The sequence below is a fragment of the Macaca thibetana genome, chromosome 10, assembly GCF_024542745.1.
Source record: "Macaca thibetana thibetana isolate TM-01 chromosome 10, ASM2454274v1, whole genome shotgun sequence".
Taxonomy (NCBI): Eukaryota; Metazoa; Chordata; class Mammalia; order Primates; family Cercopithecidae; genus Macaca; species Macaca thibetana.
Window position 1 is genome coordinate 30,444,761 of NC_065587.1, and position 22,007 is coordinate 30,466,767.

At 49.9% G+C, this 22,007-nt stretch overlaps 2 protein-coding genes across 2 annotated transcripts in view; both read left to right on the top strand.

The window, feature by feature from the left end:
* The window catches only part of TMEM191C (transmembrane protein 191C), a 288,801-nt gene that overhangs the window by 15,413 nt on the left and 251,381 nt on the right, over nt 1–22,007 (top strand). The gene's annotated exons all lie outside the window — the stretch shown is intronic.
* YPEL1 (yippee like 1) overlaps nt 1–22,007 on the top strand; it is a 38,462-nt gene that overhangs the window by 4,309 nt on the left and 12,146 nt on the right. Inside the window, exon 2 of the mRNA XM_050746428.1 lies at nt 17,982–18,262. Within this exon, the coding sequence (XP_050602385.1) occupies nt 18,146–18,262 (117 nt within the window). The 5' untranslated portion in view covers nt 17,982–18,145. The remainder of the gene's footprint in view (nt 1–17,981; nt 18,263–22,007) is intronic.

Genomic DNA, 22,007 nt, shown 5'->3' on the forward strand with positions numbered 1-22,007 from the left:
ACCACTCACAGCCCGGTCTTCTTGTTGTTAGCAAGAAAGCACCTCTACTAGGATGTGTCCGAGGACCTTGGTTATGGGAAACTTTGTTACTAATGGTAGAAAAAAAAAAAAAAAAAAAAAGTACAGGTTCTTTGAAAAGAAGCGCTCAGTACAAGCACATTATCAGTAGTCTCAGGAGAGGTGGTAGAGGTAGTGCTTGAGCACAGGTGGGAGGAGAGATGGAGGAGAGAGCCTGGAGGGCTGAGGCACCCGGGGCCACTGGGCAATGGAGGAGCTAAGCCCCTTGAGTTCCCCAGAGAGCAGGGACTGGTGGTGAGTCTAGAGGGCTGTGGAGCTTTGTCTCAGGGCAGCCATACAGGTGGTTTGATGCTGTCGGTGGGCCCCATTGTGCACCTAGGCTGCAGTTTCTGAAATGTGGAGGGGAGCTTTTCCTCCTGTAATTCAAGTAGGGAGGAAGTGGACGTGTGTAGAGGGAAAGCTAGAATTGCCACAGGCAAATTGTACCCACACTGTTGCCCTTTGTTGTAAATTTTTCCAGACCCTTCCACACCTGTGACTTCATGTACTATGTGTGAGTTTTAATAGTCAGAGTGGGCCGGACTCTGTGGCTCAGGCCTGTAATCCCAACACTTTGGGAGGCCAAGGAGGGTGGATCACTTGCAGTCAGGAGTTCAAGGCCAGCCTGGCCAACATGGTGAAACCCCATCTCTACTAAAAATACAAACTTAGCCAGGCATGGTGGCAGGTGCCTGTAGTCCCAGCTATTTGGGAGGCTGAGGCACAAGAATTGCTTGAATCCAGGAGGCAGAGGCTGCAGTGAGCCAAGATTGTGCAACTGCACTCCAGCCTGGGAGACAGAGCGAGACTCCAGAAGCCCCATGATGGAAATGTCTCTGATGCATGTTTATCAGTGCATTTGGTCAGTCTCTTTTGGTTAAACTTTGTTGTTCTTTTTGTTGAGAAGGAGTCTCGCTGTGTTGCCCAGGCTGGAGTTCAGAGGCAGCAATCTCGGCTCACTGCAACCTCTGCCTCCCGGGTTCAAGCAATTCTCCCGCCTCAGCCTCCCTAGTAGCTGGGATTACCGGCGCCCACCACCACACCCAGCTAATTTTTGTATTTTTAGTAGAGACAAGGTTTCACCATGTTAGTTGGCCAGACTGGTGTCAAACTCCAGATCTCAGGTGATCTGCCCATCTCAGCCTCCCAAAGTGCTGGGATTACAGGTGTGAGCCACCGTGCCTGGCCCCTACTGGTTAAACTTGAGGTGGCTTGTAAGCTTTTGTTATTACAGGCAGTATTATTATAGGATGACATTTTGCTATTTCAGGTAATAGCTGCTTTTATCCAGTTATTTTGCACATGTGCACCAGTCAAAGGTGAGCTCCCCAGATGAACCCCCAGTCCAGGGCTGTGCTCCTAGGAATGTTGTGGGTGTTGCCAAATGGCTGGATCACAGAGCACCTTCACCAGTGGTGTTATCAACTTATAAAATTTTTAGATTTAATTTATTATTTGTAGAGACTGTCTCGCTCTGTCGCCCACCCTAGAGTGCAGTGGCGTGATCATGGCTCACAACAACCTTGACCTCCTGGCCTCAAGTGATCCTCCCATCTCAGCCTCCCAAGTAGCTGGGACTACAGGTGCACACCTAGCTCATTTTTTTTTTTTAAGAGATGGGGATCTTGCTGTGTTGGCCAGGCTGATCTTGAACTCCTGGCCTCAAATAATCTTCCCATCTTGGCCTCCCAAAACACTGAGATTACAGGCATGGGCCACCCCTGACCTTATCAACTTTTTTTTTTTGAGATAAGGTCGTACTCTATCACCAGTGCTGGAGTGTGGTGGTGTGATCTCGGCTCACTGCAACCTCTGCCTCCTGGGCCTAAGTGATTCTCCTGCCTTAGCCTTCCAAGTAGCTGGCACCACAGTCATGCACGACCGTGCCTGGCTAATTTTTTTTTTTTTTCTTCAGGACAGAGTTTTGCTCTTGTTGCCCAGGCTGGAGTGCAATGATGCAATCTCAGCTTCCTGCAATCTCTGCCTCCCAGGTTCAAGTGATTCTCCTGCCTCAGCCTCCCAAGTAGGTGGGATTATAGGCGCGCACCACCATGCCCGGCTAATTTTTGTATTTTTAGTAGAGATGGGGTTTCACCGTGCTGGCCAGGCTGGTCTAGAACTCCTGACCTCAGGTGATCCACCCACCTCGCCCTCCCAAAGTGCTGGGATTACAGGTGTGAGCCACTGTGCTTGGGCTTTTGTATTTTTTGTAGAGATGGGGTTTCACCATGTTGCCCAAGCTGGTCTCAAACTCCTGGACTCAAGCGATGCACCCACCTCGGGTTCCCAAAGTGCTGGGATTGTAGGCATGAGCCACCACGCCTGGCCTAACTTTAAAAAAAAATCATTGCCAACCTGCTAAGTGTTAGACAGTGTGAGTGTGCCTTCAGAGTTGAACATCTACTTGCATGTTCCACCTTGGACACAATGGTCCACGGTGGGGAGACTCTGGCTTTGAATTGAGCTTCACAGGTCATTGGCTGGGCAACGTTGGGCCACTCGGGTAACCTTTTTGGGCTTCGGTTTCTCCATGTGCATGGTGGGGCTCATAAGGACATGCATCTCTTAGGACTGCTGTTGATTGCACGATTCTTATACAGTGAGCAGCTTAGGACAGGGCTGGTGTTGGCTTGCCAGCCTCTGGAGCCGCTGCATGTCCTTTTCTGGGAGCTGGTGGTTTTATCCGTCGTCCATTCCCTCTGTGATGGCGGTGGCCTTTTCATCTTTCTTATCCCAAGGATAGTGTCTTGCCAGTGATGGGTGGGAGAGGCACAGCTAAAAGCAGGGAGGCCTCCTCCGTGAAGAGGAGGGGAAGGAAGGGGCGGCCGAGTGGGAACGGAGGTGGAGAAGCTGTGGGGACGGCTGCCCGGGTAGGTGACACCACTGCCTGTCACCCCTCATCCCTCTCCTCCCTAGGGAGGTGGACCATGGCTGAACACGGCAGGGCCACATGAGCTGAGCACTGTTCCTTCCCCACTCTCCCTGGCACTCTGTCCACCTGGCACGCCAACCCCTTCATCGCTATGCCCAGCAGACACCCCAGTTCTTCTCCAGCTTTGCAGCCTCTGACCCGGACGCGCTGGCTTCCATATCTCCCTGGGGCCCCCTTTCCATCTCATAACACCTTGGAGATCTCCACGGGGAGGTAGTGGGGACGGGACCCGCGCTCACCTGCCAGGTGGTGGCAGTGCCAGGGGTAGGTGGATCAGCCTGGGGATTGAGGGGAACAGGCTGTCCTCTGCACAGGTGCCCCGGAGGTGGGGCGAGGACCTGGTGGGGTGGTTGGAAAAGAGAGGGGCACCCCAGTCCGCACTCCATCCCATTGAGTGTCAGAAGCTGCTTGGTTTTGTTTGCTTCCTCATTGTGTTTGTCTTGAGAAGGGTGCTGTCGGCACCATATGGACATGGGCCTGATTCACGTTCTCTTAAAATAACTTTACAGGCTTATTTTAGGAGAGAAATTTCTGGATTCCAGAAAATTGTTTTTGCTCTAAAAGCATACCCCACATTAATGTCTATTTGGGGGGATGGAGGGCAGCTGCCCTCCAAACTTGGGAACACACAGTGTCCGAGAGTGGAGATGATTTGCCTGGTGAATTGCCCAGCATTTTCCTTTCAGTTACTTACTTCAGGGCAGTTCCTAATTTGCCGATAGATCTTGTAAAAGCCCATTTACATTGGTTGTTTCCAAACTTGGCCGTGGTTTCCCCAGTGCAACAGTGGATCTGTCATTTAAAGCCAAGTTAAAACTTAACATGACATGCCTCTCAGTGACCACAAATCCAGCCCTGGCCACTACTGCCAGGACCCCTTTGAGGGCTAGTGACAAGGGTCGCCATCAGGACTGAGACCACATGAAGCGCATGGGAGGCATCTGTGCAGTGACCAGACTCAAGGCAGGAGACAGGACGGGACCTGGGAGAGGGCGGGGGCCCAGGGCAGTAGGCTCTTCAGGTGAGGATGCCTTGGGGGCGGGGCTGTATAATGAAGGTCTCCAAATAAGGCCCATGCGAAGTGTGCTTGGGAAACAGCAAGCCTGTTTTGGTTGGAAACAAGGCTTTTTGTAATTAGTGGGGGCCTCAGTGTTTACTCTGCAGAGCCCTAGGCAGTCTGGTCCAGGAAGAGTTGGTAGTGTTCTCTGCATCCTACTGGGGATGTGTGACACTCGGAGAAACCACCAGGCAGAGGCGAGAGCTGAGATCTGAGCTTGTCACTACATCTATCCGCCTCATAGCTGAGAGGCTGAGCCAGTGGCACTTGCTGTGGGGACAGCTCAGGTGCAGGAAGAGGCTAGCAAGGGAGGGTAGCAGGCTGGGCTACGGCCACCAGGGCTGGTGTCTCCGCTGAGAGCTACAGGCTTTGAGCAAATAGAGAACACTGACAGCATGGAGGACCCTGGGGCAACACAGGACCCTGATGGGGACATACCGCTTCCTCCTGCCTGGAACACTGGTGGTCAGAGGGTCCCCTCCCTCCTGAGGACTGGCCTGTCCTCCCCTGATGCTCCTCCCTCTCAAGCCAGGTGGGACCAAGTAGCGGAGAGCACCTGTGCTCTGGAGTGAGCACCCACCTGTGGGACCATGGTGGCCACTAGTGGGCAGGGATGCCTGTTTCTCAGGATGTTGTGAGAATTCAATGGCCTGAGAATTTGTAGACCCTAAGGTGCAAGTACATGATGTAAAGGGCAAGCGCCTATCTTTGGCAAGATTCTTGTCACTCTGGGGGCCTCAGACTCAAGGACCTTGTGCCTGAATAGATGAGACTCCTTCTTGGAACCTTCTGGGACCAGCTTGGGGCCACAGCAGGCTGTGGCTGGTCCTTCCTGGATAGCACTGGTAGGGCCCTGGCTTGTGCACTGCTCTTTGGGGACCCTGGTCCTAGAACATGTGGGGACATGTGGGCCTGGGTGGGGTGAATCTGCAGCTGACCCCCCACATGGCCCCTGCCCGCAGAGGCTCCTTGGTGCCCATGGGTCCATGTTTTTTGTTTTGTTTTGCTTTGGTTTTTTTTGAGACAAAGTCTCACTCTGTCGCCCAGGCTGGAGTGCAGTGACGCGATCTGGGCTCACTGCAAGCTCTGCCTCCCGGGTTCACGCCATTCTCCTGCCTCAGCCTCCCGAGTAGCTGGGACTACAGGCGCCCGCCACCACGCCGGGCAACTTTTTTGTGTTTTTAGTAGAGACGGGGTTTCACTGTGTTAGCTAGGATAGTCTCGATCTCCTGACCTCGTGATCCGCCCCCCTCGGCCTCCCAAAGTGTTGGGATTACAGGCATGAGCCACCGCACCCGGCCGGGTCCATTGGTAAGTTTTTAACAAGCTTACCAATGTTTAGTGGCCACTTCTCATATAAAGTACTGATGTTTATTTTTTGGATACGGTCTCACTCTGTTGCCCAGGCTGGAGTGCAGGGGCACCATCAAAACTCACTGAAGCCTTGACCTCCCCAGCTTAAGCAATCCTCTGGTTTCAGCCTCTGGAGTAGCTGGGACCACAGGCATGTGCCACTATGCCTGGCTTTTTTTTTTTTAAGTTTTTTTGGTAGAGACAGGGTCTCGCTATCTTGCCTGGGCTGGTCTCGAACTCCTGGGCTCAAGTGATCCTCCTGCCCTGGCCTCCAAAAGTGCTAGGATGACAGGCGTGAGCTGCTGCCCCCAGCCGCAGTAGTGATGTTTCAACCCCCATTTACTTCTGCTGTCTCCATGTGAGGATACACCTGATAAGTATTCATTCCCCAGATATTTAAGTGCCTTTCGTGGGCCAGGACACTAGTCAGTGATTTTTTTTTTTACTATGTAGGTTTAATAAAACCACCCAAGTGACTTTAAAATTTTATCATTTTCGGCTGGGCGAGGTGGCTCACGCCTGTAATCCCAGCACTTTGGGAGGCCGAGGCGGGCAGATCATGAGGTCAGGAGATCGAGACCATCCTGGCTAACCCATGGTGAAACCCTGTCTCTACTAAAAATACAAAAAAATTAGCCGGACGTAGTGGCAGGCGCTTGTAGTCCCAGCTACTTGGGAGGCTGAGGCAGGAGAATGGCGTGAACCTGGGAGGTGGAGCTTACAGTGAGCCGAGATCGCGCCACTGCACTCCAGCCTGGGCAACAGAGCAAGACTCCATCTCAAAAAAAAAAAAAAAAAAAAAAATTATCATTTTAGGGCCAGGTACGGTGGCTCACATCTGTAATCCCAACACTTTGGGAGGCCAAGGTGGGTGGATCACTTGAGGTCAGGAGTTCGAGACCAGCCTGGACAACGTGGTGAAACCCCATCTCTACTAAAAAACTACAAAATTAGTCAGGCGTGATGGTACATGCCTGTAATCCCAGCTACTTGGGAGGCTGAGGCAGGAGAATCACTTGAACCCGGGAGGCAGAGGTTGTAGTGAGCTGAGATTGCGCCATTGCACTGGAGCCTGGGCAACGAGCGAAACTCCGTTTCAAAAAAAAAAAAGAAAAAAGAAAATTTTATTTTTTTTTAGGCCGGTGCAGTGGTTCACACCTCTAATCCCAGCACCTTGGGAGGCCAAGGTGGGTGGATCATTCGAGCCAGGAGTTTGAGACCAGTCTGGGCAACATAGAGAAACCTTGTCCCTACAAAAAATACAGAAATTAACTAAGTGTGGTGGCACACACCTGTCATCCCAGCTACTTGGAAGGCTGAGGCACAAGAATCACTTGAACCCAGAAGGTGGAGGTTGCAGTGAGCTATCCCGCCACTGCACTCCAGCCTGAGCAACAGAGTGAGACACTGTCTCAAAACAAAATGAAAAAAGAATGTTTTTTAAATGAACTGTTTCTTCTTTTTTTTTTTTCCTGGGACAAAGTCTTGCTTTGTCACCCACGCTGGAGTGCAGTGGTGTGATCGTGGCTCACTGCAACCTCCGTCTCCTGAGTTCAAGCAATTCTCCTGCCTCAGCCTACTGAGTAACAGGTACCCGCCACCATGCCCGGCTAATTTTAGTATTTTTAGTAGAGATGGGGTTTTACCATGTTGGCCAGGCTGGTCTCAAACTTCTGACCTCATGATCTGCCTGTCTTGGCCTCCCAAAGTGCTGGGATTATAGGTGTGAGCCACCGTGCCCAGCCTTAACGACTTATTTCATAATTACAAAATACTAGATTACTTAAGCAGAGTGTGATGAAGTTTGAAGAAGGTACATGGAGTATGTGCCTTTGGAATGTTCCTGAGGTCAAGAGGAACTGCCGCTGTGCTGTCTCTGGAGCAGGACTGGGGTTCTGGGGTGGGAGACTCACTTTTCACTCAATGGAAGATCCTTTTGCCATCTCAGGACATACATGGTACTTACAGATAAGAAATGAAGATTAATAAAATGGACATGTATATACCCATCACCAGCTTAAAAATTAAAATCCCAGACCAAGCACGGTGGCTCACACCTGTGATCCCAGCACTTTGGGAGGCCAAGGCGGGTGGATCACCTGAGGTCAGGAGTTCGAGACCAGCCTGGCTAACGTGGTGAAACCCTGTCTCTACTAAAAATACAAAAAATTAGCTGGATGTGGTGGCGGGCGCCTGTAGACCCAGCTACTCAGGAGCTTAGGCAGGAGAATCACTTGAACCCGGGAGGCGGAGATTGCAGTGAGCCGAGATCCCGCCACTGCACTCCAGTCTTGGGGGGACAGAATGAGACTCTGCCTCAAAAAAAATTAAAATTAATTAAATTAAATTCCAGCCAGGCACAGTGGCTCACACCTGTAATCCTAGCACTTTGGGAGGTTGAGGCGGGCAGATCACCTGAGGTCAGGAGTTTGAGACCAGCCTGGCTAACATGGCAAAACCCTGTCTCTCCTAAAAATGGAAAAATTAGCTGAGTGTGGTGGCCTGCACCTGTAATCCCAGCTATTCAGGAAGCTGAGGTGGAAGAATGGCTTGAACCCAGGAGGCAGAGGCTGAGGCTGCAGTGAACCGAGATCGTGCGGCTGCTCCAGCCTGGACGACAGAGTGAGACTCTGTCTCAAAAAAAAAAAAAAAAATTGGCCGGGCGCGGTGGCTCAAGCCTGTAATCCCAGTACTTTGGGAGGCCGAGACGGGCGGATCACGAGGTCAGGAGATCGAGACCATCCTGGCTAACACGGTGAAACCCCGTCTTTACTAAAAAATACAAAAAACTAGCCGGGCGAGGTGGTGGGCGCTTGTAGTCCCAGCTACTCGGGAGGCTGAGGCAGGAGAATGGTGTGAACCCGGGAGGCGGAGCTTGCAGTGAGCTGAGATCCATCCAGCCACTGCACTCCAGCCCGGGCGACAGAGCGAGACTCTGTCTCAAAAAAAAAAAAAAAAATTAAATTAAATCCCCTGCCAAGCGCAGCACGCAATGCTGTAGTCCCAGCAACTCGGGAGGCTGAGGTGGGGGGATCACTTGAACCCAGGAGTTCTGGGTTGTAGTGCACTATGCCAATCTGTTGTCCACACTAAGTTAGGCATCAATATGGTGACCTCCCAGGAGCAGGGGACCACCAGGTTGCCTAAAGAGAGGTGAACAGGCCTAGGCTGAAAATGCTTGTAAATAGCCACTGCACTCCAGCCTGGGCAGCATATCTAAAACAAAATTAATTTTAACCCCCCTAGAAGTCGTTGGCACCCCCTCCTGCCCAGGGTCCTCACTTCCTCTGCCCTGTTACTCCCAACACAGGTGTCCCTTGTGGAAGGACAAGCGATGTGCACCAGTGCTGGCCCCCGGGGTTACTGACTGTGGGGTGAGGGCTGTGGCTTTTCAAAAGATGATCTGCAGTTAGGCATTCATGGCATTTAGAAATTCAAAACAAAACCCTTGGCAAATGACCCCCACCCCCCTTTTTTTGGGACGGAGTCTCACTCTGTTGCCCAGGCTGGAGTGCAGTGGCATGATGTTGGTTCACTGCAACCTCCGTCTCCCAGGTTCGAGCGATTCTCCTGGCTCTGCCCCCTCAAGTAGCTGGGATTACAGGCACCCACCACCAGGTCTGGCTGATTCTTGTATTTGCAATAGAGACGGGGTTTCGCCATGTTGTCCAGGCTGGTCTCAAGCTCCTGACCTCAAGTGATCCTCCCACCTCAGCCTCCCAAATTGTTGGGATTACAGGCGTGAATCACCACACCCGGCCGATATTACTTATTTTTAAATGATGAACAAAATGAAGGGCGGTTTCTGTAGCTCTCTACTCAAGTCACTTGGAGCAGGGATTCTGAACGCTAGAGACCTGAATACGCAGTTTGGGAATAAGTTTCCTGTCTCTCTCAGCTGCTTCACTTCATATTCTTAGTATCTTTGTTAAAGGGAAGTCCAGGGAAAGGAGAAGAGACAAACAAAAGTTTATTAATTTAAGTCTCATTTTAGTAAAAAGAGAAACTTAGGTGAAAATGTCACAAAGATTCAACATGAGTTCAGTAAGAAGTGAAGTCAGAACACTTCTTCCATTACTTGGTGGAACATGTGTGGATATGAATAAGGTACTGACAATTTGTCACATGACGTCCTCATGCACCATGTGAGACATGTGGACAGGAAAGCAGAGGTGGAGATGGTGCTGGGCTCCTGGAGGGTGGTGACCGAACTGATACCTGTCCCCGTGACCTCCCCAGGGCATGTCAGCAAGTTTCATGGAAGAGATGCCAGATGGAAGAGATGGCAGGGTTCAGATTCATGAAGGGCCCAGTAGTTCAGGGCAACAGATAAGATCTAATAAAATGTACTGTGTTAACGCTAAATGTGAGGTCTTCTTGATTCTAAGAAACCCAAGGGAAAATTTCAGGATTAGCACAAGATGACTTAATAACAGCTAGTAAGAAAAAGAGTTTAAGGTTTGGGGAATCACCCATCAGGAATGTCCAATGTAGGCAGACTTTTTCAGAAGTTCTTTAACATAATATTGGAGAAAGAAATGGAATTCATTTAGAAGATGGCGTGTGTGGCCGGGCGCGGTGGCTCAAGCCTGTAATTCCAGCACTTTGGGAGGCCGAGACAGGCGGATCACGAGGTCAGGAGATAGAGACCATCCTGGCTAACCCGGTGAAACCCTGTCTCTAGTAAAAAATACAAAAACTAGCCGGGCGAGGTGGCGGGCGCCTGTAGTCCCAGCTACTCGGGAGGCTGAGGCAGGAGAATGGCGTAAACCTGGGAGGCGGAGCTTGCAGTGAGCTGAGATCCGGTCACTGCACTCCAGTCTGGGCAACAGAGCGAGACTCCATCAAAAAAAAAAAAAAAAAAAAAAAAAGATTGTGTGTATGTGTTTACATGTGTATACCTTTGTACAGACATTTACTCCACAAAATTCCTGCTCGATGGTCATCTCTGTTGAGAAATGTGATGAACTGGTGATTTTGTTTATGGAATGGGATCCAGCTTGGTTTCTCTTATCCTGCAGATGCACAGTGGCCCAGCAGTATTCCCCTGGAAAACTGTTCTCCGGACGCTGCAGTGCCCCTCTGTGCTGTCTGTGGCCACCTGTGGTCTGTTTCCGGGCTCACTTTCATATCGCATTGGCCTGTTTTTGTATCTTGTGCCAGTCCAACCCTCTTCTTTCTTTGATTGATTGATTGATTGATTGACCGAGTCTCGCTCTGTCGCCCAGGCTGGAGTGCAGTGGCACAATCTCAGCTTACTGTAAGCTCCACCTCCCGGGTTCACACCATTCTCCTGCCTCAGCCTCCCGAGTAGCTGGGACCACAGGCGCCCATTGACATGCCCAGCTAATTGTTTGTATTTTTAGTAGAGACAGGGTTTAATCGTGTTAGGATGGTCTCCATCTCCTGACCTCGTGATCCACCCGCCCCAGCCTCCCAAAGTGCTGGGATTACAGGCATGAGCTACCGTGCCTGGCCTCTTCTTTTCTTTTCTCTTTTATTTTCTTCTTTGAGACAGGGTCTCACTCATTACCCAGGCTAAGTGCGGTGGCACAATCTCTGCTCATTGCAGCCTCGACCCCCTGGACTCAAGCAATCCTCTCACCTCCCTAGTAGCTGGGACCACAGACATGCGACACCACACTTGGCTAATTGAAAAAAACTTTTTTTTTTTTAATAGAGACAGGGTCTCACTGTTCCCCAGGCTGGTCTCAAACTCCTGGGCTCAAGCAATCCTTCTGCCTTGGCCTCCCAAAGTGCCGGGATGACAGGTGTGAGCCACTATGTCCCGCCTTTGCCCCACTTCTCGAAAGATATTTTCACTGAATGTAAAATCGGAGATATCAGTTATTATCTTTCAGAATCATACTAGTTCCTTTCTCTGCTGCCTTTTGGGTTCTGTTGTTTTACCTGGGAGCTTGTTCTGTTGAACAGGTCATTTTTCCTTCCTCTGGACATTTTTAAGACTTTTTTCCCCTTTATCTTTGGTGTTCTGCAGTTTCATTATTTCTCTAGCTGTGGCTTTATTTTTATTTATCCTGCTTTAGGACTGTTGGGCTTTTTAAGTCTGTGGATTTGTAGCTTTCCTTAATTCTGGAGAATCCGCAATCATCAATTATTCACAAAGTGCCTCTACCCCATTTTCTTCTTGCCTCAACCTTCTGAAATCCAAATAAATGTCATCTCTCCCTGCTTCAAGTCTCTTAGTTTAAAACTCATATTTCCCACCTTTCTCACTTTTTTTTTTTTTTTTTTTTTTTTTTTTTTTTTGAGACGGAGTCTCACTCTGTCACCCAGGCTGGAATGCAGTGGCCGGATCTCAGCTCACTGCAAGCTCCGCCTCCCGGGTTCACGCCATTCTCCTGCCTCAGCCTCCCGAGTAGCTGGGACTACAGGCGCCCGCCACCTCACCCGGCTAGTTTTTTGTATTTTTTAGTAGAGACGGGGTTTCACCGTGTTAACCAGGATGGTCTCGATCTCCTGACCTCGTGATCCACCCGTCTCGGCCTCCCAAAGTGCTGAGATTACAGGCTTGAGCCACCGCGCCTGGCCTTTTTTTTTTTTTTTTTTTTTTTTTTTGAGACAGAGTCTCACTCTTGTCACCCAGGCTGGAGTGCAGTGGCATAATCTCAGCTCAATGCAACCTCTGCCTCCCGGGTTCAAGCAGCTCTCCTGCCTCAGCCTCCCTAGTAGCTGGGACTACAGGCACCCGCCACCATGCCCAGCTAATGTTTTATATTTTTAGTAGAGATGGGGTTTCACCATGTTGGCCAGGCTGGTCTTGAACTCCTGACCTCGTGACCCACCTCCCCACCTTGGCCTCCCAAAGTGCTGGGATTACCAAGGCATGAGCCACCGTGCCTGGCCTCTCACTTTTCTTTCTTAAGCATAATTTATTCTGACGTATCTTCAGTGTATGTATTCTCTTTTTATTCTTTTATTCCTGTTAAACCCATTGGCCTTAATGCTGTTTATTTCTAGAATTTCTACTCCTGTTTTTCTGCAAGGTCATTTTTTTTTCTCATTTGCTATTCCTTACATATAGTTTCAAGCTTACCGGTTTCCTCAGTGAATATAGTAAGTAGAGGAGCCTCATGGTCTGCCTCAGGTCGTTGAGATGTTGAGTCTCTGGATCTGGTCCTGGTGCTGGCCTTTTCTGTCTTTGCTCCTGGGGCATTGTTTCCATGAATGTGTGGTTACTGTTGACTGCATTACTCATTGTCCTGGAGAAATGACTTGTGGGGATTTTTCAGATCTAGGATAAAGATACTTCCTCCAAACTAGGTTTACGCTTCCTTCTGCCAGGTACCTCGGGGTGCTGTCGGCCTAACGCCATGTTAAACTAAATCCACCAACTGTGAGCTTTGGGAATCTTCTCACCGGTGTGAATTTGGGCCATACGTCCTGTGAGGGCTGTCCTGTGATCACTGCTCTGTGGAGGGGACCAGCCTTGGACTTCTTATCAGAGGCCGGGGGTGGCTGGATGGGGGCAGATGTTTTCAGGGCAAGAGCGGCTTGGCTCGACCCTCTGGTTTCTGCTATCCCCAGATGGTGCCTGGCGATTCCTCACTGTCGTCAGCCCCTGGATGCCTTTAAGAAAACCTCCTTTTATTTTGTCAGCATTGTTGGTTCTTCTCAGGAGAGGCCTGGTCCAAGTATTTGGGTTATCATAGTTTTACAAAACGTTCGTGTCTATGAAATCTTAAGTCACCTCTTTTTAAAAAATGTACCTTTTAGGCCGGGTGCGGGGGCTCACGCTTGTAATCCCAGCACTCTGGGGGGCCGAGTCAGGCAGATCACTTGAGGCCAGGAGTTTGAGACCAGCCTGGCCAACATGGTGAAACCCCGTCTCTACTAAAAATACAAAAATTAGTCGGGCGTAGGGCTGGACGCAGTGGCTCACGCCTGTAATCCCAGCATTTTGGGGGCCCAAGGTAGGTGGATCACCTCAGGTTGGGAGTTCAAGATCAGCCTGACCAACATGGAGAAACCCCGTCGCTACTAAAAATACAAAATTAGCTGGGCGTGGTGGTGCATGCCTGTAATCCCAGCTGCTTGGGAGGCTGGGGCTGAGGCAGGAGAATCACTTGAACCCGGGAGGCAGAGGTTGCGGTGAGCCGAGATTGCGCCACTGCACTCTAGCCTGGGCAACAAGGGCGAAACTGTGTCTCAAGACAAAAAGAAAAATTAGTGAGGTGTGGTGGTACATGCCAGTAGTCCCAGCCAGTCGGGAGGCTGAGGCAGGAGAATCACTTGAACCTGGGAGGCAGAGGTTGCAGTGAGCAGAGGTGGCACCTCTGCACTCCAGCCTGGGCAACAGAGACTCCATCTCAAAAAAAGTAAAATAAAATAAATTTTTAAAAAATTTTTTTAATTAAAAATGTACCTTTGATGTTTTTTATTTGAACTATACATAGTAAGCAGCATGTTTGTTTGTTTGTTTATATTTGTTTGTTTTCTTGAGATGGAGTCTTGCTCTTCCCCACATGGGGTGGGGGTGTGAGGGGTGCGTTTCAGGAAGAGCAGGTGCGAGGACGCTGCTAGCGCTTGACTCTTCTTCCCAGACCTGTGCTCTTGAATTTGGGGAAACCCTTGCTCTTCTGTTGGGCCTGAAAGAAAATCCGGTGTGCCTGACGCTCTGCAGGCCCCCGTCACGGGCTGAGCTGGGGTGGTGCCACCGGGAAAACTCGGCGCACATCCCTGGTGCCAATGATGACAGCATCAGTCATGGACTTATCTTCTTTTGTTAATGAGACCTTAGAAATGTAAAAACGATACACTCTTCTTTTTTTTTTTTTTTTTTGAGACGGAGTCTCACGCTGTTGCCCAGGCTGGAGTACAGTGGCACGATCTCGGCTCGCTGCAAGCTCCGCCTCCCGGGTTCCCGCCATTCTCCTGCCTCAGCCTCCTGAGTAGCTGGGACTACAGGCGCCCGCCACCGCGCCCGGCTAATTTTTTGTATTTTTAGTAGAGACGGGGTTTCACTGTGGTCTCGATCTCCTGACCTTGTGATCCGCCCGCCTCGGCCTCCCAAAGTGCTGGGATTACAGGGTTGAGCCACCGCGCCCGGCCGATACACTCTTCTTTAAAATAATTGTGGTCAGTACCCATAACTCTTACCGTCTTAACCATTTCTAATTATACAGTTCAGTGACATTAAATATATTCACATTTTTGTACAGCCATCACCACCCTCCAACCTCCAGAACTCTTCATGTTGCAAAACTGAACCACGGCACCCATGAAGCGGGGACTCCCCTGCCCCGGGCAGCTCTGTCTGTCTCTGAGTCCCACTACTCTAGGGACCTCATACAATATTTGTCCTTTGTGACTGGCTTACTTCACTGAGCATAGTGTCCTCAGGGTTCCTCCATGTTGTAGCTGTGACAGGAGTCCCTTCCTTTTAAAGGCTGGATAACAATTCCATTGTATGCAGATGCCGCATTTTGATTTTGAGGCTGCCCGTTTGTGGAGGGACACTCTGCTGCTTCCCCCCCGTGGCGGTTGTGGATAATGCTGCTGTGAGCGTGGGTGTGCAGACGTGGCTTTGAGACCCTGTTTTCCGTTGTTGTGGATTTATACCCAGCAGTGGAATTGCTGGAGCCCATGGTAATTCTGTGTTTCATTTTTTGAGGAATTACCATACTGTTTCCCATAGTGCCTCCAGCATTTTACGTTTTTACCCGCAATGCAGGAGGTTCCGATTCCTCCACATCCTCACCAACGCTTATCTTCCATGTGTGTGTTGATAGTAGCTGTCCTAGAGGGTGTGCGGTGGTGTCTCAGCGTGTCCTCATCTGCCTCCCTCAGGATCAGTGACATGGATCATCTTTTCACGTGCTTGTAGGCCATTTGTGTATCTTCTTCGGAGAAATATTTACATAAGTCCTTTGTCCGTTTTTAATCAGATTGGGGTTGTTTTGCTGAGTTGTAGGAGTTTCTTTTTTTTTTTTTTTTTTTTTTTTTTTTTTTTTGAGACGGAGTCTCGCTCTGTCGCCCAGGCTGGAGTGCAGTGGCCGGATCTCAGCTCACTGCAAGCTCTGCCTCCCGGGTTTACGCCATTCTTCTGTCTCAGCCTCCCGAGTAGCTGGGACTACAGGCGCCCGCCACCGCGCCCGGCTAGTTTTTTGTATTTTTTAGTAGAGATGGGGTTTCACTGTTTTAGCCAGGATGGTCTCGATCTCCTGACCTCATGATCCACCCGTCTCGGCCTCCCAAAGTGCTGGGATTACAGGCTTGAGCCACCGCGCCCGGCCAGGAGTTTCTTAAATACATTCTAATAACTGTATAGAATATAGATAATAGGTCCTTTGTCCATTTTTCACTCAGATTATGTTTCTTTTTGCTGAGTTTTTTTTAATATATTCTAATAACTAGAGTATATAGAGAATATAGATATATACATCCTTTATCCATTTCTTTTTTTTTTTTTTTTTTGAGACGGAGTCTCACTCTGTCGCCCAGGGTGGAGTGCAGTGATGTGATCTCGGCTCACTGCAACCTCGGCCTCCTGGGTTCCAGCGATTCTCCTGCCTCAGCCTCCCAAGTAGCTGGGATTACAGGCTCCTGCCACCACTCCTAGTTAACTTTTGTATTTTTAGTAGAGATGGGGTTTTGCCATGTTGACCAGGGTGGTCTCCAACTCCTGACTTCAGGTGATCCACCTGCCTCAGCCTCCCAAAGTGCTGGGATTACAGGTATGAGCCACCACGCCTGGCCCTGTTTCTTTTTTTTTTTTTTTTTTTTTTTTTTTTGAGACAGAGTCTCGCTCTGTCGCCCAGGCTGGAGTGCAATAGTGCGATCTTGGCTCACTGCAAGCTCCACCTCCCTCAGGTTCATGCCATTCTCCTGCCTCAGCCTCCCGAGTAGCTGGGACTACAGGCGCCCGCCACCACGCCTGGCTAATTTTTTGTATTTTTAGTAGAGACAGGGTTTCACCGTGTTAGCCAGGATGGTCTCGATCTCCTGACCTTGTGATCCACCCACCTTGGCCTCCCAAAGTGCTGCGATTACAGGCATGAGCCACTGTGCCCGGCCCACGCCTGGCCCTTTATCCATTTTTTTAACCAGTTTGTTTGTTTTGCTGAGTTGTAGGAGTTTTTGTTTTTTGTTTTTTGACATATTCCAATAACTAGGATAGAGAATATAGATATATAGAGAATATGTATAGAGAGAAAATAGAATATATGTGTTCTAGATATTAATACCTTATCAGGTATATGATTTTAAAATACTTTCCCTCATTCTCTGGGTTGCCTCTGTTGATAGTATCCTTTGAAGCACAAAAGTTTTTATTTATTTGTTTAGAGACAGGGTTTCGCTCTGTTGCTTAGGCTGGAGTACAGTTGGACGATCTCAACCCATTTCAGCCTCAACTTCCCAGGCTCGAGCCATCCTCCCCCCTCAGCTGTCCCAAGTAGCTGGGACCACAGGCACAGGGACCACACCCTGCTAATTTTGTGTATTTTTAGTTGAGATGAGGTATTTCTTTGTTACCCAGGCTGGTTTTGAGCTCCTGGGCTCCAGTGGTCCACCCACCTCAGCCTCCCAAAGTGCTGGGACCACAGGTGTGAGCGCTGCATCGAGTCAAAAGTTGTACATTTTCACGAAGTCTAATGTGTCTATTTTTCTTTTGCTGCCCCTGCTTTTGGTATCGCATCCAAGAGATCATTGCCAAATCCAGTGTCATGAAGCTTTTCCCCTGTGTTTCCTTCTAAGAGTTTTATAGTCTTAGCTCTCACAGTTAGGTCTTTTATTTTGAGTTAATTTGTATACGGTGTTAGGTAGGAGTCCAGCTTTATATTTTTGCAGGCGGACATCCAGTTGTTGTGACACCATTTGTTGAAAGACTGTCCTTTCCCCATCGAATGGTCTTGACACCCTTGTTGAAGATCATTTGACCATACATGAGGGTTTATTTCAGGACTGGAATTTCTTAAAGATTAAATAATACTGGACCCATCCCTCACATTCCTCAGTGTCCTAGTGGCCTGCATGGTGAGTTCCCAGATTCGGGGTGGGGTGCATCTGGCCCTGCCACTGGGCCCGCTCACTAGAAGTCTTGGTTCCGCCTCTTCTTTCATGTTTCCCAAAGGCAAACCTGGTATAAGAAGAACTTGAATCAATGTTTTTCTCAAATTATTTGCATGTAAAAGGAGTTCACTTTTTCACTTCCAACTTAATGTAAACTGGTTAAGCAGTGGCATGGGCTCAGTGTTCATTTTGTCTACAATTGATACTAAAGAGTTGGATCTTGATAGACGCAGTGGCGCTTGTAATCCCAGCACTTTGGGAGGCCGGGCGTGGTGGCGTGTTCCTGTAGTTCCAGCTACTCGGAGGCTGAGGCAGGAGAATCGCTTGAACCCAGGAGGAGGAGGTTGCAGTGACCTGAGATTGCGCCACTGCATTCCAGCCTGCGCAGTGGAGTGAGCCTTCATCTCAAAAAAAAAAAAAGATCTTTAACTTCCAGTCCTGCCGCCCCCACCCCCCGCGTGTTTGCTTCGCAATACATGAATCCCATACGTGCCTCCTTCACACGCATGTTCTCTCTGTAACCCACCACTTTGTCTGATTGGTTGACAGGTTACGTTTTTCTCTCGTCCCAGCTGTGTGGACAGGGCCACACGCCCTCCTGGACAACGACGGCTCTTGCGTGCATTTTCCAGTGTTTCTTTTGTCAGAGAGGCCAGCAGAGCCGCGGTTCTTCCAGAACCAGCCCTGAGCTAAGTGAGGAGTGCCCAGGAGAGATGGTGAAAATGACAAAGTCCAAAACTTTCCAAGCGTATCTGCCGAATTGTCACCGAACGTACAGCTGCATCCACTGCAGAGCACACCTGGCCAATCATGATGAGCTCATCTCCAAGGCAAGTGGCTTATGCCAAAAAACTGATAGCACAATGATTATTTGTTGTTGTGGTACCTACTTAGTGGAAGAATATTTAAGCATCACATGACTTCCTGAGTGTGCTGTGTCCTGAACGTCTAGAGCCTTCTAGGCAGTGTTGGTGAGCATTTTGTGCATGGTTAACTGTGGCTATGCCATGATCTCAGATGTGATCCTGGCACGGTGGGTGGGTTTCCAGGGCCAGGCAGCTGGGACTGCCAGGATCACGAGCGGCAAGGTGAATCACTTGTTTCTCAGAGCAGAAAACCAGAGAGGACTGAATGAGCAAAAGAAGTCTAGAAAAATCTGTGGAAATAGTTTCATAATAAGGGTATTAAGAAAAAAAAATTTTTTTTTTTTTTTGAGATGGAGTCTTGCTCTGTTGCCCAGGCTGGAGTGCAGTGGCCGGATCTCAGCTCACTGCAAGCTCCGCCTCCCGGGTTCACGCCATTCTCCTGCCTCAGCCTCCCGAGTAGCTGGGACTACAGGTGCCCGCCACCTCGCCCGGCTAGTTTTTTGTATTTCTTAGTAGAGATGGGGTTTCACCGTGTTAGCCAGGATGGTCTCGATCTCCTGACCTCGTGATCCGCCCGTCTCAGCCTCCCAAAGTGCTGGGATTACAGGCTTGAGCCACCGCGCCCGGCCGGTATTAAGAAATTTTAAAAACTCAGTATGGTTAAGAAGGAAAGGGGTTGCTCAGGAAAATGCCCCAGAGGATGTGGCTGCGTTTGCAGGGTCTGTAGGAGCCCTGGGTGAAGCTCTGGCTGGTCTCTGTGCACAGGACCCGTGAGCAGCCTTGAATATGTAAATAAGATCCCCCGGCCCCTCCTTACTGTGCTGAGCTCCTTATTAGCCGTGTGTGGCGTTTATCATCAACCAGCTGTGAACATTTAAACAGGCCACACATCACAGAGGAGCTGATGCTCACTCAGGGAATGACAGCGTTCTCCCCACGTCCTCAGTTCATGACCTCCCCCCAGCCTCACAGGTCGTGACCTACCCCCATCCTCAGGTCATGACATCTCCCCATCTTCACAGGTCATGACCACTTTGGAAACAAAGTTTGTCGGGAAGTTGTGCCTTTCAGGAATCTTTTCTTCTTTAATAGGTATTTTATTTATTTGTTTATTTGTTTTGTAGAGACAGGGTTTTACCATGTTGCCCAGGCTGGTCTTGTGCTCCTGGCCTCAAGTGATCCTCCTGCCTTGGCCTCCCAAAGTGCTGGGATCATCAGTGTGAGCCACCACGCCCAGCCAGGAATCTCTTAGGTTTCCTGTTTAACTCGATGAGAAGAACATTTACCTGCTTGTATTTTCACTAGGTAATAGTGAGAGGCTCCTCATTTCATCATCTGAGATAGAAACTGTTGAACGAGGCAGAGTTTCTGCTCTCTCATTGCCTCTGGGGCTCCTGTGTGCACTGGGAAGTGTGAGGTGAGAAGTGGAAGGAGCCAGGCACCCCATTTCCTCAGTGTTTTCCGAGGTAGGCTCAGTGTGTAAAATGACATGAGGTAACAAGAGGCGGAGCTGCTCTGGGCCCCCAGGTAGGGGCAGTGAAGCTTGTGGCCTTGTGGAGCCCCGTGACACCTGTGTGTTGGCCATGACCTAAGCAGGTGACCTGAGCACTGAGCAGGTAGTCAGTGTCCAGCCCCATGCATGGTTTTGTTTCGGAAGCATGCCAGGTGTGTTCATTGCTACATGGTCAAAAGGAATTTGAGATGCTTCTGTTGAAGAGCCTGGAGGTCATCACTGAGCTGTTTTAAAAATTGTATCAGCTGGGTACGGTGGCTCACGCCTGTAATCCCAGCACTTTGGGAGATCTAGGTGGGCGGATCACCTGAGGTCAGGAGTTGGAGACCAGACCAGCCTGACCAACATGAAGAAACCCCGTCTCGGTTGGGCGCGGTGGCTCACGCCTGTAATCCCAGCACTTTGGGAGGCCGAGACTGGCGGATCACGAGGTCAAGAGTTCGAGACCAGCCTGACCAACATAGTGAAACCCCGTCTCTACTGAAAATACAAAAGTTAGCTGGGCGTAGTGGCGTGCTCCTGTAATCCTAGCTACTTGGGAGGCTGGGGCAGGAGAATCGCTTGAACCTGGGAGGCGGAGGTTGCAGTGAGCCAATATGGCACCACTGCATTCATTCCAGCCTGGGCAACAGGGCGAGACTCCGTCTCCAAAAAAAAAAAAAAAAGAAAAAAAAGAAACCCCGCCTCTACTGGAAAAAAAAAAAAAAAAAAATACGGCCAGGCACAGTGGCTCACGCCTGTAATCCCAGCACTTTGGGAGGCCAAGGCAGGCAGATCACGAGGTCAGGAGATCGAGACCATCCTGGCTAACACAGTGAAACCCCATCTCCACTAAAAATACAAAAAATTAGCTGGGCGTGGTGGCGGGTGCCTGTAGTCCCAGCTACTTGGGAGGCTGAGGCAGGAGAACGGCGTGAACCCGGGAGGCAGAGGTTGCAGCGAGCCGAGATAGTGCCACTGCACTCCAGCCTGGGTGACAAAGTGATACTCCGTCTCAAAAATAAAAAAAAATACAAAATTAGCTGGGTGTAGTGGCACATACCTGTAATCCCAGCTACTTGGGAGGCTGAGGCAGGAGAATCATTTGAACCCGGGAGGCGGCCTTTGCGGTGAGCCAAGATTGCACCACTGCACTCCAGCCTGGGCAACAAGAGTGAAACTCTGTCTAAAAAAGCAAAAAAAAAATTGTATCAAGAGCAGAAGCCTGTCTGGGCACGGTGGCTTACATCTGTAATCCCAGCACTCTGGAAGGCCAAGGTGGGTGGATCACTTGAGGTCAGGAGTTTAAAACCAGCATGGCTAACATGGTGAAACAGAGTCTCTATTAAAAATACAAAAAAATGGCCGGGCGCAGTGGCTCAAGCCTGTAATCCCAGCACTTTGGGAGGCCAAGACAGGCGGATCACGAGGTCAGGAGATCAAGACCATCCTGGCTAACACGGTGAAACCCCGTCTCTACTAAAAAATACAAAAAAACTAGCTGGGCGAGATGGCGGGCGCCTGTAGTCCCAGCTACTCGGGAGGCTGAGGCAGGAGAATGGCGTGAACCCGGGAGGCGGAGCTTGCAGTGAGCCGAGATCCGGCCACTACGCTCCAGCCTTGGCGACAGACTGAGACTCCGTCTCAAAAAAATAAAAATAAAAATTAGCTGGGCGGCCGGGCGCGGTGGCTCAAGCCTGTAATCCCAGCACTTTGGGAGGCCGAGGCGGGCGGATCACAAGGTCAGGAGATCGAGACCACAGTGAAACCCCGTCTCTACTAAAAATACAAAAAATTAGCCGGGCGTGGTGGCGGGCGCCTGTAGTCCCAGCTACTCAGGAGGCTGAGGCAGGAGAATGGTGGGAACCCGGGAGGCGGAGCTTGCAGTGAGCCGAGATCGCGCCACTGCACTCCAGCCTGGGCAACAGCGTGAGACTCCGTCTCAAAAAAATAAAAATAAAAATTAGCTGGGCATGGTGGCACACACCTGTAATCCCAGCTATTCAGGAGACTGAGACATGAGAATTGCTTGAACGCAGGAGGCAGAGGTTGCAGTGAGCTGAGATCACACCAGTACACTCCAGCCTGGGTGACTGAGAGTGAGACTCTGTCTCAAAAAAAAAAAAAAAAGAAAAGAAAAGCAGAAGCCTGTCAGAAGTCATTCGGTGCCAAATGAGCATTTCAGGACGAAAAAAGTGCCAAGAACTAAGCTCTCTG